At 41.5% G+C, this 14,596-nt stretch overlaps 1 protein-coding gene across 2 annotated transcripts in view; it reads left to right on the top strand.

Annotated features, from left to right (window-relative positions):
* The first annotated feature begins 2,626 nt into the window (after positions 1–2,626).
* Positions 2,627–14,596, top strand: part of PPP1CB (protein phosphatase 1 catalytic subunit beta) — a 29,355-nt gene continuing 17,385 nt past the window's right edge. The window contains exon 1 of one of the 2 annotated variants that reach the window (XM_063390834.1): positions 2,627–2,830. In XM_063390834.1, the coding sequence (XP_063246904.1) occupies positions 2,779–2,830 (52 nt within the window). In that variant the 5' untranslated portion in view covers positions 2,627–2,778. Of the gene's footprint in view, positions 2,831–3,608; positions 3,630–14,596 lie in introns of those variants that run through there. The other variant, XM_063390835.1, reaches the window with a different exon arrangement.

Here is a 14,596-nt window from a genome sequence, read left to right as displayed (position 1 = left end):
CCTCTCCCTCCCATCCACACAAGAGCTGCAGTCAGCCCTGAGTTACAGTTTGCCAAGGTGATAAAGTGCATGAGAAACGAGCTACAATGATGAGATAATGCTGTAAAATATTGCCATGTACTGTCTACCAGGTAACTGATGACAGAGCTAGGAGGGCAATGGTTTTTGAAAGTCACAGTGGCATAGTAAATAACAAAGAAGCAGATGTAGTGCACTAACTTTAATGTGCAGTGAGTAGCAGTTCTGTCTGAACCAACATAAGGCTACCAGGCAAGAGTGGGTAACAGCAGAGATGCTGAGTCAGTGTTCTGTAGCTGGGGGAGCCACGCTCTCAAACTCCCAGCAACAGCAGCCTAAGTGAGAACTCGTGTCTACACAGACACAGTTCAGGGAATTACATTTACTAACACATCGGGGTTTTGCCATTTTTCTGTGGAAATTTCTCTTTCAGATCTGACAAACTGAGCAGAAGAGCACTGCCAATTAAAGGACACCTTGAGACAGCAAGCAGATAAGGAGAGGAAAATTGACACATGGGGTATTTAGAGTAAATGACACTCAGACCAAGTAGGGGAAAGTTAGGAGCAAAGCCATCTTGGTGGACATGAGTGGAATCTCAAAATAACTGATAGTTTAGAAAGGTGAGCATTATTAATGAGATTTTGACAAGGCATCAGTCCAGTTTCCCCTTGTACTTGAATCACCAGTTAGCTGTCTTTGTCCCGTATCTGTGCATGGTGTAACGCCAAAAATTACTGAACATCTACCCTTGATGAACGAAAATGCTTTCATTAATGATTTCTTTATGTAGTGCAGAAGACAATGAGCCTCACTCTCTGATCTTTTGATTCTCTTCACTGTACTTGGATTATGCCAGTGGGACATGCTAAGTTTTAACCCACTGAGGGAACAACCCACATATTTGTGTTCCCACTCAAGCTACAAAGAAAGGGGGGTGCAAACTTTACAGGGTTATGCAGCACAGTGAGGGGACCTTCCAACCAATTGACAACCCAGGTACAGTGGGCAGTAGCTGTCACCCAGCCACTGGCACAGAATCTACAAGGAAAGAAGTGAGCTATTTTTTGCAGCTTGTTCTTTTTCATAGCATCTCTGCTTATATTAAATTATTTTGTTGTTATGATATGCTGCTGAATTGTTTCTGGAACATGCTGACATGCCTAGTAAAAACAGTTGTTAGGGGATTGTTTTGCTCAGCGTACCTGAAAGTTTATCATTCTATGGAGTTTGGGAAGATGTCTTAATTATATTTTTATGCCACGGTGAAGGATAATTTCATATCCCCATTTAATTATCAATGCAGAATGTTCTATGATAATATATTATTATGTCTGAACCTGATGTTGTGATGACTTAAAATAGCCTCCAGGGCAGTTCAGTTGTGTGAAACGAAACTGGGACAATTCCTAAAAGCTCAAGAGGGACTGCAAATCTATTAGTTTTGGCAGCAATAAAGTAGCTGGGATAAGGACGAACTTTTAAAAAGTGGAATAATATTTTTCCTAGTTTACTGGAAAATGAAAGAAAAACATTTTAGAATTTTTTTTAAATTAGATTTCCAATACTAGCAGAATTTGAAAAATAAGAAGGGATAGCTGTATGTGCTATCGTGAGCAGATGAGTTGAAATTTTATTTCCGTATATCCTGCCCACCTGTGCAGGCATTTCAAAAGAGTGTTCTTTCACCTGACTGTCTGAACACTTAGCAACATCTGATACCTAATCATGGCCCCACCTTGTCCTAATTGCTTTTGTTTTGCTCATACTCATTTTCTTCTAATCAAGAGATAAAAAAATGGGTTTCGACGTTATATAAGGTGGCAGGATTTTCCTAGCTTCTGAGACTGATGGAAAAAATCAAGTTCAAGCTCACAGAGATAAGTTTCTACATCAACATCTGTATTTAGGCATATACAGGAGAGGTCTGTTTTTTCTAGACCATCTGCACTTTGTTACTTTGTCAACATACATGTATTTATCTGCTCTCCCAGTTCACAGTGGGTTTTCACCACCTATATTTTAAAGCACTTCTCTGTCCATCCAAGGCAAGCATCTGCTGACAGAAGTATGTAAACATGTCTTTAGAGAGCTCATCTAAAAAAAAAAAAAAAAAAAGTGTTTCAGAAATCACCAAAAAAGTACTCTTAGCAGGTCCAGCCGCGGTTAAGCACGAACCACAGTTTTCTCTGACAACTGTATTAGAAGAGCGCTGTAAAGACCATAACTCGTCATTCCAGTTACGACAGATTTTTTTTTTCTAATTATGTTTAATCAACAGCGAGATGGCACGGGTGCGGTGCCAGCAGGCAGAGGGGTGACCCTCGGGTGACTCGGAGGCTCCCGGGGCTCGTTTTCCTGCCTTTCCTCCGTGCCCGGCGCCGCCGCCGCCGCCGCCGTCACCGCCCGAGGCCGCCGGGCCACGGCGGGCAGCGGGCACGGCCGGGCCGCTCCGCGCCTGCGCCCCCGCGGGCGCCGCGCCTGCGCGCTGCCGGGGCGCGGAGCGGCGGCGGCGGGCGAGGCGGCACATGCGCCCTGGCGGCTCCTGAGGAGGGGAGGAGGCGCGGGGAGGAGCGGTGGCCGCTTTCTCCCATTTAGCTGCGAGGGAGCGGGAGAAGCCGGGCGGCCGCCGGGGACCGCCGGAGGGGGGGTGGGGGGGAGCCACTGTCGCTGCGGCCGCCGCTCCCTGCTCCTCCTCCTCCGTGGAGCGCCCTCCACCCCGCCCTCTCCCCGCCCGGCACCGAGTCTGTTGGCCACAAAATGGCGGACGGGGAGCTGAATGTGGACAGCCTCATCACCCGGCTGCTGGAAGGTGAGCGGGGCACCGCGGGGAGCCGGAGGGCGCCGCCGCCGCTCCGCGCGGGAAGAGCCGCGGCTGCCGGCGCCGTGCGGGGCGAGCGGGGGCAGCGCCTTCCCTGCGCCGCCGGGCCCGGGCTGGCGGCCGGGAGCGGGCTCGGCGCGTCCCGCCGCTGCCCCGAGCCCCGGCCCTGCAGCCCCGCGGAGGGAGGAGGGGCTGGTGTGCGCGGGGGGTGCCCGCCCTGTCTGGCTGCCTTCCTATTTAATAGGAAGAAAAAAAAAAAGAAAAAAAAAACCACCTCGTTTTCCGTCTTCCCTTCTTCACCTCGCTGCAGCTGCCTGGCTGAGGGGCGAGCTGGGGACGCCTCGCTAGCTGAGCTCTTGAGCGGCCTTTTCCCCCCCGCCCCTCCGGTCGGGTTGCAGTCGCAGTCCTCCGTGTGTAAAATTACGACTGCGAGCTGCGTTAGGTGTGGGGCTGTGTGTACGTGAGTGTCGGTGCGAGCAGAGGGATTTAGTGCGCTGACATTCCTCAGCCTGCCTACGGGGCAGTCTCCAGAAGTGGCTCTCAGGGGTGCCTGATAAAGGCTGTGAAGGGTTTTCTGTGTATTAAATAGTGATTCTGCCCTTTGGAGTAACGAAGAACCTCACTTATTGCCTGCTTTTGGAGAAGCTGAGGAATTATTGCTAGCATTTTCTTTTTATTTAAGTTATGTCGTGAATGTTTAGTCTTCTTGGGCCTCTTCTTCCATTAATCTTTCATTGCACATTCAACAAATACCTGGTATGCTGGAGATGAGATGAGAGTACTTGCATGGGTATGCGCTGTTCATGTGTTTGGTTGCTGTACTCCTTGGATAGTTGGATCACATTGCAGAAGGCTTATAGAAAGGAATTTATGGAGTATGTATAGTTTGGGACGTGAAACGAGTTTTGCAAGGCTGAGTTTTGTTCAGCCGAGTTACTACAAAGCAGGGGGTTTAGGGCTTTAAGGACTTCTTAGTAGCTGCTATCTCATCTTTTTCGATGTGAAAATTAAGAGCAGCAAAATCAGTATTTAAAAATACGTAAAGTCTTTGAACAGTTGTGCCTATGTTTGTGGTTTAAGTATGCAGTGTAGTGTAGTGTGAAGAAACAAGTATCAGTTGAAGTTTCTCTTAGATCGCTAATACTGATAAAACTCCCTTTTTCTGGATGTTGAAACACAGATTAATAGGTAGGTTTTAAGATAAACTAAATAATAACCTAGTAAATGTTGACATTTTAGGGCGGATTTTTTTTAGAGGGAGCATTAGGATACATGTATATTTATGGTTCTAGGGTTTTTGAGACACTTTAAATAATATGTTTGAAACATACTTGTTCCACTATAATGTAGTAATTTAAATATAGGTTGCTTTAAGAGGAGGAGATTCTGCAGTGTTTTGGCATGCAACTTGTTGGATCGTTCTGTTCCCTCTTAAATATTACTCTGCTTCTCTTTTTTTCTGAAGACTTTTTAAATATGTGTTCCATACAGTTTACATACACCATAAATACTTGTGTTACAACTTTGTAGCTGTTTGGGTTGTGGTTCTTACCTTGTACTTCAGCAGCCTAACCTGTGCTTTGTGTCTTCCACAATACTTGAACCTTTAGGGATATATGTATGTACAACTTCTGAACTAAACCCTGCTTGTAATTTTTCTGTTCTGTTTCTGAATCTGTTTTTAGCTCTGATCAGAGATCATGAAGATTTTTAAGGGGAATGGGGTGGTCTCTTTCTTTCTGCATGTCATCTGCTAACATTAGAGGAGTGCCTTGTGCAACGTCTTGTAGCTGAAATGTACTGGGTAATTCTTACAGGTTTTGTTTGAAAAAATTGATAGCAATTAAAGGAATGCATTGCATGTCGATTATTTTTGCATTTTTTAAATGTCTTTTATTTGTTTGCACTGCTAGCATATAGCATTCTAAGCTCTGGTTCAAACAGCAGTGTTCCACAATGAAGCTTGCTCTTTTTTTTTTGTTGTTTGTTTGTTTTTGGTTTTTTTGTTGTTGGGTTTTGTTGGGGGTTTTTTGTACAATTGGCAGCTCACATTCTGGAGCTCATGCTGTTGCTTAGCTGACCTGTTCTGGTAAAGTGCGTATGAATCCCTCTCCACGCTGGTTGCACAGAAAAATTTCTTTTAACTCTTATCTCCGCTTAAATTGTTCAAAGCAAGTTGTTTAGTTCCATTACTCGCACTTCAACTTTGGCTTAAAAGGATAAGGAAACATGGCTTTTGTGCTGTAAGTGCAAGCAGAGTGAAATAATAAAAGACATTTTCATTAGATGTTGTCATGCAGTATATATTTAGTCCTTTTGGTTACTTTAAGTGAAATGTATGGCTTTAAGTTTGAGTAACAGTTTACAGTTGTCTCAGTGGCTGCTACATGTAATTTTTCAAGGATCGCAAATAAATATCAAATGCCACAGCAAAAGGAAACTTCGCTGCTGTCGCTGGGTTGCTGGATGGTGACACCTGTTTCTAGGCTGGGATATGAACTGTCAGGAGTTCTTGCTCCTACTTTAATTAGGTTACTCTAGCTGTTTTTATCCTTGTTGCTTCTGGGTTATATGACACATTAACTTGCCTTTTGATTGGAATTACCTACTTAGATTGTCTTACTTTTTGTGTTTAATTGGGATTTTAGTTTCTTTTTGAAATACCAGTATGAAGTGGCCTACAGCTGGGCTGCTTGCAAGAATTCAAGAACATCTTCCCAGTCCTCAAGGAGTGTGCCCACATGCTTATCTTGAACGTATACTTTCTTACTTTGGAGATCTTCTGAGTGCTGAAAGCCAGATCAATTAACTCTTGAGTTAAATTTAGAGGTAGTTTCCATAGACTCACCTGAACCAGGATGTAATGGATGTTAATAGTCTTATAGGACATTAGCTTTTAATTTCCATGTTCTTTTGCATATACCAAGTTCTTCTCCTCTATTTATTGCTTAAGTGGTGAACTCAGGAATGTGAAGATCTCATTTTGAATTGACTTTCTCTTGCCATGTGTCTAATACTTGGCCACTAGTTAGTGATACCTTACAAATAATTACTGTCTGGAAATGATAGGAAGGTAAAAACTCAAGTAAATACATAAAGTCTGAACATGGCAATGCTTTCTTTTAGTTTCTCTCCATCTACCAGGTACTGTCTGCCAGATTTAACTTGTTGTTCCTGTTGTTTTACTGGAAGAATGAGGGAGATGCTGGTGCTCTGACATGTGTGCCTCACTGTCTTGGAGGCACTCTGAGTTTTAGTGTCTGTCAGGAGTGAATCTGCAGAGATTTACAGGTCATTGAAATACAGAATTCCATAACTTTGCTCAAAGACTCTTAAAGTGATATGTGACCGTGAAAGTGAATAAGCCAAATTCATTGAAAGAGTGTTTCCTTCTTGTTCTGTATTCAGAATCACAGGTCAGGCTTAGCTGTGTTATGATACATGAAGATGGTGGTCTTATTTTTGCCTGTGTGCGCTTATTTCGTGGGTTTAGTTTTTTTCCTTCCTACCATCCCAGCTATGCCATCTGGTGGATAGATTTTTTTCCCAGTCCGTTGTAGCTGTGGATAGCACAGGAATACACACACATGAGAATGCCATGAGCACATCAGACGTGGAACACAAAATCATAACATGGTTTGGGTTGGAAGGAGCTTGTAAAGGTCACCTGGTACAGCCCCTCTCCAGTGGGAGGGACAGCTTCAACTAGATCAGGTTGCTTAGAACCCTGTCCAGTGTGATCTTGAAAGTTTCCAGGAATGGAGCATCCAGCACTTCTCTGGACAACCTGTTCAGTGTTTCATCACTGTCAATGTAAAAGAATTTCATCCATATATCTAGTCTTAACCTCTTTCCCCACTCCCCCCACCCCTTTTTTTTTTTTTTTTTTTTTTTTTTTTTTAGTAGAATCTGTTCCCCTTGTCCAATATACTTTTTCTCCTGGGCACTGCAGCTGAATTGCTACTTATGTTTTGCCTCATCTAGGGATACCATGTATCCCTATCCGGGAAATGCCCTGAAATACGCAACAGTGCTGAGCTAAATGGGTGCACCAGGTCTGCATTTAAGACAGATTGTAAGCTAATTTAAACTTAATGATGTGTGGAAAAGGTTGCCTCTATATCAAAGCAAAGATACTGGAATAGGTGTAACCTTGACTTGGAAAGAGTGCTGTGAATGGTGTTAAGATTTCCATATTTCTGTTGGGATGTTGGGCTTCCTTGTTTCTGTTCTGTCTCTTAAAATTTCTGGATATAAGGCAACCCAGCTGGAATGAATCTCTGCTCTTTTAAATTTATAGGTGTCTGTCTTAGTAAACACTAGGGAGTTTACCATATGAAGAGAAGATGTACTTAGGGAAACCCAGACACAGTAACCTTAGGTACAAGATGGCTTTCTGTAAAGGGGCTTCATTTATATTGCTGTACAAAAAAATTTGCCTTGTCTAGGCAAGAGACCTTACTTGCCTAAATCTAGCTGTCCTAATTAAAATTAACAATTTTAATCAATCTGACTGAACTTAATGTGGATCTTTTCTCAACAAATTTATTTTTGGTGAGGCTGATGGTTCCTAATTCTGGTAGTATCAATGCACCAAGGAAGCTGGGAAATGCTTATCCAAGGAGAGACTTACTGGACTACCAGTAGATGTAGGGAATGGTCATTGCTTCAGTGTTCAGCTAAAAGGGTGATTTTTATGAGTGCCTTGATAAAGCTGATTGCGTGGTGTTCTTACTGTGTCCTGTGATGTCTTCTAAGAAAGCTGCGTGCTTCATTTCCTTGTGATTTCAGAGGTCTTACAGGTTGGGATAAACAGAAATTTTAGTATTAAACAACTTTTTAAATGAAAGTTGGATTTTAAATTCTTATGAAATAATTGAGGTTTTTTTCCTTACTAGTTTTAAATGGTATAGAGCATAGTGGTCAAATGTGCTATGGTCAATAACATTTCTTATTTTGTTACTGTCCTAACTAATTAATATATCCAGCCAGTGTGATGGAGAGGTATTGTGATATGGTAATAGTGCCTGCAGTTCCAGGCTCTGTAACTAACGCTGAAAAAGAGACGCAGTTGTAGAGAAATAAAACAGACCTTAATGATCTGTTGCAAAACAATAGAAACAAACCCTGGAGATGAGTCCTGAATAAACAAGAGTTATTACCTGGCTCGGTGTGAAATCACTGGATAATTTGCTACTAGAAAAATAAACAAGAATAACTTTAAAAGGAGTTGCTTGCAAAGGATTTTTTTTTCTAATAGTCTTTTAAAAGAGGAAGAAAATGGGCAGTTTGGGTATGTTTCTAGGAGGGTAGGTGTTGTATTAACCAGAGAAAAGGGATAGAAGAATGAAGTTTGTTTCTGGGTTTGTACAGCTGTGCAAATATCAGCCACTTCATCTTTAGCTTTGTAAGTGCATGAGGAATGGAATGGTTGGCTTGAAAAACTGCACTGTAGGCCAAGAGCCCAGCATAAATCAGGCAGTGTGCTGGGGTTCTTGATTTTCTTGGCTGTTTGGCCACTTAGAGGCTCCATGATTCAGTAGCTGTTTCATTTAGATACTCAGCAGCACAGGTTTTACTTGAGTCATTCAGTGTCTTGTTCACTGCACAGCTAAATCATAGTATTAAAGGAGAGAAACCATTCTTATTTAAGATAACTGCAACTATCAAGTGTTAAAAATCTCTCTTAAATGCTCATGAGTTTCCACCAAAGATAGATGTGTAACTTTTTTTAAAAAAGAAAGAAACCACACTGCTAAACCACAGACTGTGGTGAAGGCAGCATGCTGTACTTGGCTCTTACTCACTGAGGTCAGGTGCAGGACTCGGTGAAGGGGTTGTAGAGGGGAATCTGCTCTTAACTACAGCCTGCAGTGCCTCTGCAGTTAATGGGTGTCTGGTTCTTAATCTGAACACTGGAATGAACCTTCTGTTGTGGGATTTGTCTTAGCACATTGACTAGGACATCTTTCTTTCACAGTACCAGCTTTTCTGGGATCTGGGGGGTTGTGTTTGTTTTTTTATACCAAGCTTGATACAGCTTGATAAAGCTTTTGGTACAAAGCTCTTTGTGTATGTATCCCATGTAACTCTTGATGTGCAGAAGTTACACCTAGCTTTTTGTATCATAACATCAGTAACCTCTCTTCTTGGTACTTCTCAGAAGTTATGAAGTAACTTTGTAATTTACATTTGTCTTCCATGAATTTTAAGGATTTTATTAGCACAGCTTTAGGGGGACAGAGAGTCATCCTTTGAGAAAGAAGCTAAAATTCTTTGTTTCATGAAATTTTTATGCTAGGTTAGCTTTCCAAGTAGACTAGGACAGGAATTGCTATCACTTTATAATAGAGCATTGTGAGAGGCTTCTACTGTTGGTTTTGCTGGTTGCTTGAGTTTTAGGTTCAAGTGTACTTAAGCAAACAGTAAATACAGAACATTGTCCTTCAGCATTGAATTCAGCAATTCTTGGAACCATGTATGGTACAGAATGACTGAGACATCAGTTAGTTTATGGAACTTCTGTGTAAGGAAGCAGGTCCATGAGAAACTAAAGGAATGGGTAAAGGCTGCATGTTTTCATGGGCTTACTGGAGCGTCCCCTGGATCAATTTTACGTAGTCATTTCTAATAAAGCCTCTTCTCCATGAGTATTAATTTTGCTGGATAGTATGTATTTAAAGAATGTAAATTCAAGTTTGGGTAGAACACCACTTCATCATAAGGGTTTTTTTCCTATTAAAGGCTTGGGCAATCTCTTACTCCGCAGTGAATTTGTGCTTGATGTTAAATAAGCCTGCTAAAATGAGTTCTTAAGAAATCACTATTCTTCAGCAGAAAACTTATCTTAAGGTCATCTAGTGAAGGCAATTTTAGAATGACTTTAAGGTTACTTGGATATAAAAACACAGTTTTTCAGGAAAAAAGTCCCTGGAAGACTGATTATTCTATTTTTAGTGAGACATTTGGGTGGTGTACCCTAGGAAAGGTGCAGGCATTTGCTGGGTACACTGCAGAAAGCTGTATGTTCAGCAATACATTCTTGCTGAATTGAGCAAAGCTCTAACAGGTTCATTTATATTATTGTTGTCCACCAGTGTAACTTGTGAATGAGGGCTATTCTAAGCTTAGTTCTGTCACAGCGGTGCTGAAAATTTAAAACTTGTGTTCCTAGCTTAACTCTGTTTTGCTGCAAAGTAGGGAGTGGCTGCTTCTGGATGGCAGCTGGACAAGTTAAATAATAGAAGATACTCTGAGGGAGAAGAAGTTTTGCTTTTAAAATTGAGAGTTGCTTTTAAAATCCATTATAGGATTCTTGACTTAAACTTGTGAAAGTATGTAATTTGGGTTTAAAAAATACTGAGAGCAGATAACTTCAGAACGTACTTGCAAAATCAACCTGAGGACTGCTTGTTTTTTACCCCAGTCATAGGTAATGCCACCTTTAGCTTTCAGTTTGTTCTAGTCCTACTTTTGAGAGGCTGTTCAACATTTGCCAAATACTCCAAATTACAAAAAAAAAAGTTAAATGTCGGAGTTGTTTATCACCAGTGATTAAACATCCTATAGAATGTGAGGGGAGTGTAAGCTCAAGGGAATTACTTGTGTGCAGTTTGTAAAATTGCATGGTTGCAATCTTGTGTTATAGTTTGGGGTTTTTTTTTAGATCTGCTCTGGCAAGATTGATTTCTAAAGACATAATTTCAGGCATAAGCTTGGCTGGAGCTACTGTGGAAAGAAGCAGAACCAGCTCCTTATTCTTTCACTAGCCCTGTCTCAAGTTCACAGAGGATGTATTCTTCAGCTTGGGGAACTATTTAGATTACGTTTTTATTTGTTCGTTCTTCTAGGAAGAAAATAGCAGTTCACTGAGGCAGTTTACTGTGTGGTCATATAAATGCACGTCTGCAAGAAAAGCAGAGTGAATGGAAAGGAGAGTGCTTATTAGCAATAATGCTGACCCAGTTTTTTATGATACTAGTGAGAAGTCTCTGGGTTTTGATGTTATGATAAAACTGTGAGTGTTACATGCAGTAAATGGGACACTGGGATCTTGGAAACCAACACCAGGTAAATGCCATGGGTAGCTGTGCATGCCACAGCTGACTTAGTAATTGAAGAAACTGTTGGTGATGCCACAAATGAGCAGCTTAGGTGCTTAGAGAGGAACACCAGAAGCAGTGTGACAGAACAGGTTAAATGCACTTTCTCTATTTCATGAAAGACTATGGAAAAAAGCAATGCAAGTGAAACTTGGAACAACCCACTGTACTTTTCCTTTCCAGTATTGCCTTACATAATCTACTACTTACTGGCATGAGTTTGGCAGGATTTAAAAAAATTATTATTTTTGCTGAAGTTTTTCTTACCTGCCACTGTGCAGCTTATGTCCTGGATTGCTAATTACTGTTGCTGAACTTCTGAAGGTTGCTTACCAATGATTGTAGAGATGCACAGATTATTCTAATATCAGTCGGAGTAGCTTTTGGGTGACTGTAGGATCTGTTGTGCTAAATTAAGTCTCAGTGTTCAATGCATGTATTTGCTTTTTTTTTCTTTTTTTTCTGTGCTGTGTCACTCTGCTTGCAGCTCACTGGAGGAAAGGCTTGTTCTGTCAAAGCACTGTGCACATGAGTTTGTGTATTACAACAGGAATTGCTGTCCCTGCTGTCCCTATTGAAAGGCTGATTTATGTAAATCAAAGCTTGTTTGCAGCATCTGCATTTTAGGTTAAAGAGAATTAATTTACCTTTAATGTTGATATGGTATTTCTGCCCTGGGTAACTGACAGCTGTTAAAAATAATGGTTTTCCCAGTGCTATTAAAGGCTGTTTGTGAGCTACACATTTTGCAATGTGTGAAGCTATGACTTGAGTGCTTAGCTATAGTAATTCGTAAATGAGTCTGAAAAACATCTTACACTCTCGATCTGGTTCTTAGAACCTCCCCTTCAATCTGTTCTTGGGGATTTGGCTTTTGAAAAACTAAATGCAGTGTTGTTTACAATCCGTACAAAGCTCAGCTGAGTCAAGGGAACTTGAACAAGATTCTAGTTGTAATGTAAGCTGCTGAAATAAGTGCTTAGTCTTACTTGTGTACTTGTACCACAGCTGGGGCATAGCTGTTCCAGATGGCTCCTTGGCAAACCTTTCGGTGCCTTTGTGAGCCAGTGAAGTGCCGAGCCTTTTGGGGTCGCAGGAGCCTCTCTTTTCTCAGTGTGTAGTACTCTTGTTGCTGATCAGGGAGCTGTGGGAGGGAACTGCTTTTACCTTAACTAGTCTTGCTGATTCTTGCTCATGAAACCCCAGGTATTGTATTACTGCAAGTGTAACTGAGCCTGCGTGTTTACTGTGGAGCTGCAGCTGTTTGGGTGGAGGGTGCAAAGGGGCAGCGGCTCAGGTCTGCACCGCTCCCCAAGGATGGAAGTGACTGATCATCAGGTGTGTGCTGTCTCTGCTGAGGGTGATAGACCTGTCACAGTTGTAGAAGTCTCTTAACCTGGGCAGTCTGAAGTGAGGTGATAAGTTACTTAGTTGATTTGTCTGTTGAGGACTTGCAGCATTGAGGGCTCTACTGTTAGAAGTGAAGAACTACCGTCAAGGCACTTACTAGCAGTTCATTATGGAGTCAGGAGCTGCATGTTCTGTGTCTTCCTTCTCATGAAAAAAATCCAGCACCAGTCAAATCATCAAACCTATAAAGCAAATGTTCCAAGTTTAAACCTCTGTGTGAGTTTCAAAGGGAGCTGAAGGCTGGTGTTGTAAGAAGAACTGATTGGATCTAAGTTATTTTAAGTATTATGGATGCCCTACTTTTGAACTGTTATCTCAGTTTGGGTCTCAATGCTTGGTCTTGGTGCTGCTTCTGGTACCATTAATGTTGTGTATATAGTGGGCTTTCCTGGGTTACAGTTCTAAAACTAGACTGGATATAATAAGGGTGCAGTTCCACTTTTTGGTTTTGATGTGTATGAAGTGGCATCATTCTGGTATTGCAAAACATCATGAAAGTTAAATACAGAAGGGAATGTCATTGCTTATGGTTAGAGGAATGTACTGTCTGTAGTGGGAAGACATGACAGGAGAGCTGGTTGTGCTGCATGGTGCTTTGGTGTGACTTTGTTGCAAGCTATGGGTCTGAAGTAGAGCAATTGTTCAATTAAAGTTACAGCCATTGTAATATGATGACTCTGCTTGTATATAATGGCAGTTTACTGTGCCTATCGGAAGGAGTTCCAGGTCTCTGAAGGGGATCATTATAAGGTATTGGAACACAAGCATTTGAAATTAAGATTATTGGAACATGTGGATAGGTTGCAAATTGGATAGTCAAGTCCTGTGCGAATTGTCAGGCCTGAGTGTTTGCTTGGTTGTTTTTGGTGTTTTTTTGCTAATAATGGGGCTGAAGATGTATCTGTAAGAGCATCACTCATTTGTTTGAGATGTGATGAAACAGAAGCTTGTAGGCATATATTGTTTGCAAGTCATGTTGATTGTTTCTGATGTCTGCCTTTGTATTCTTCTAATATGTAAGTGAACATCTTAACTCATGAAGGATATTAACATAAAAAGTGTTGCTAAAATGCTGTTTGTTTTCTCAAGTATAGTTGAAATCTTAATTAGCAGAGGAATGTGACTTAGCATGTTGTAAATATCAGCTGGGTGTGATTCAGAGCGTCACTGAAAGAAGTCCTGTATGACACAGCCTTTTTCTTGTGAGGGTCTAATGAGCTAAGTGTTTCCAATATGTCCTTAACTTCAGATAGACTATTCCTCCTTCTCCTTTGGCACTCAAACTAGCTGTCCCAGGATCTAATTTCACATCTTTTCCCTGCTTTTGAGAACTGCTCCTTACTTCTGCCTTTTCACATGGACCTGTGACTGCTTCCTAACCTCTGTTTAACAAGTGCCTGGTGTTTATTAAAAGTAAATATTTATAGCACAGTGTTGGTGTGGTCAGATGTGCAGTTACACTGGGACAAGCATGCAGTGATAGCCAGAGCAGAGCATTTTACCCCTTTGGATTGCAGTACTAGGTGACCTAGGACAAACTGTTTTCCCTCAAATCCTTTCTTCCCCACTGCACAGTGTAGATAATGCCAGATGTAGTTATACTGACCTCCTGTATATAGTCAGTTTCCTAGGAACTAAGCAGAAATAAAAGGAAAAGGGGGAGGTTATGTTAATTTTTTAAAAAAATTACAGGCTTACTCTGCTGTTTCAGAGAGGGAAACCAGGTGACCTAAGAATTTGCTATGTGTGAAAAACTAGTTTTTGCTCTTCTGTTCACAAATTTACTAGACTAACTGAAGTTGTAGCTAAAATTTTTATGAAGTAATTACTTACTACTCATGAATTTGAAAGCATTTGGATTTGAGCTGCAAAAGTTTCATATTACCTTCCCTTGCAGGTACTACCATGGTTTAATGCTGAGTGTTGCTTTCATCTAAAGCAGATGGCAGGACAGGATGTTCGCCTGTTGCAGACACTGATTGATAGATTCTGTTTAGTTTGAACTCTGAGGTTGGGTTTATGCTGAGGTGCAAGACTGAACTGGAACAACACATTTGTTCTGTTTTGCTGCCTCATTAAAGACACACTGAAGCCTCTGACAGAGGAATCACACAGATACTTGTAGAAAGAAGCAGCTGCAGATAAACTTGCCAGAGGATACTGGTTGGAGTGCAGTGACATGTGAATGCTTCTGATTTTATGCTAAATATAGGTCTGAGTACCTGGCTTACAGGTTTTGTGAATT

This window comes from Prinia subflava, chromosome 2, assembly GCF_021018805.1.
Source record: "Prinia subflava isolate CZ2003 ecotype Zambia chromosome 2, Cam_Psub_1.2, whole genome shotgun sequence".
Taxonomy (NCBI): Eukaryota; Metazoa; Chordata; class Aves; order Passeriformes; family Cisticolidae; genus Prinia; species Prinia subflava.
Note: the sequence above shows the minus strand (reverse complement) of the source record. Positions and strands in the feature narration are given on the sequence as shown.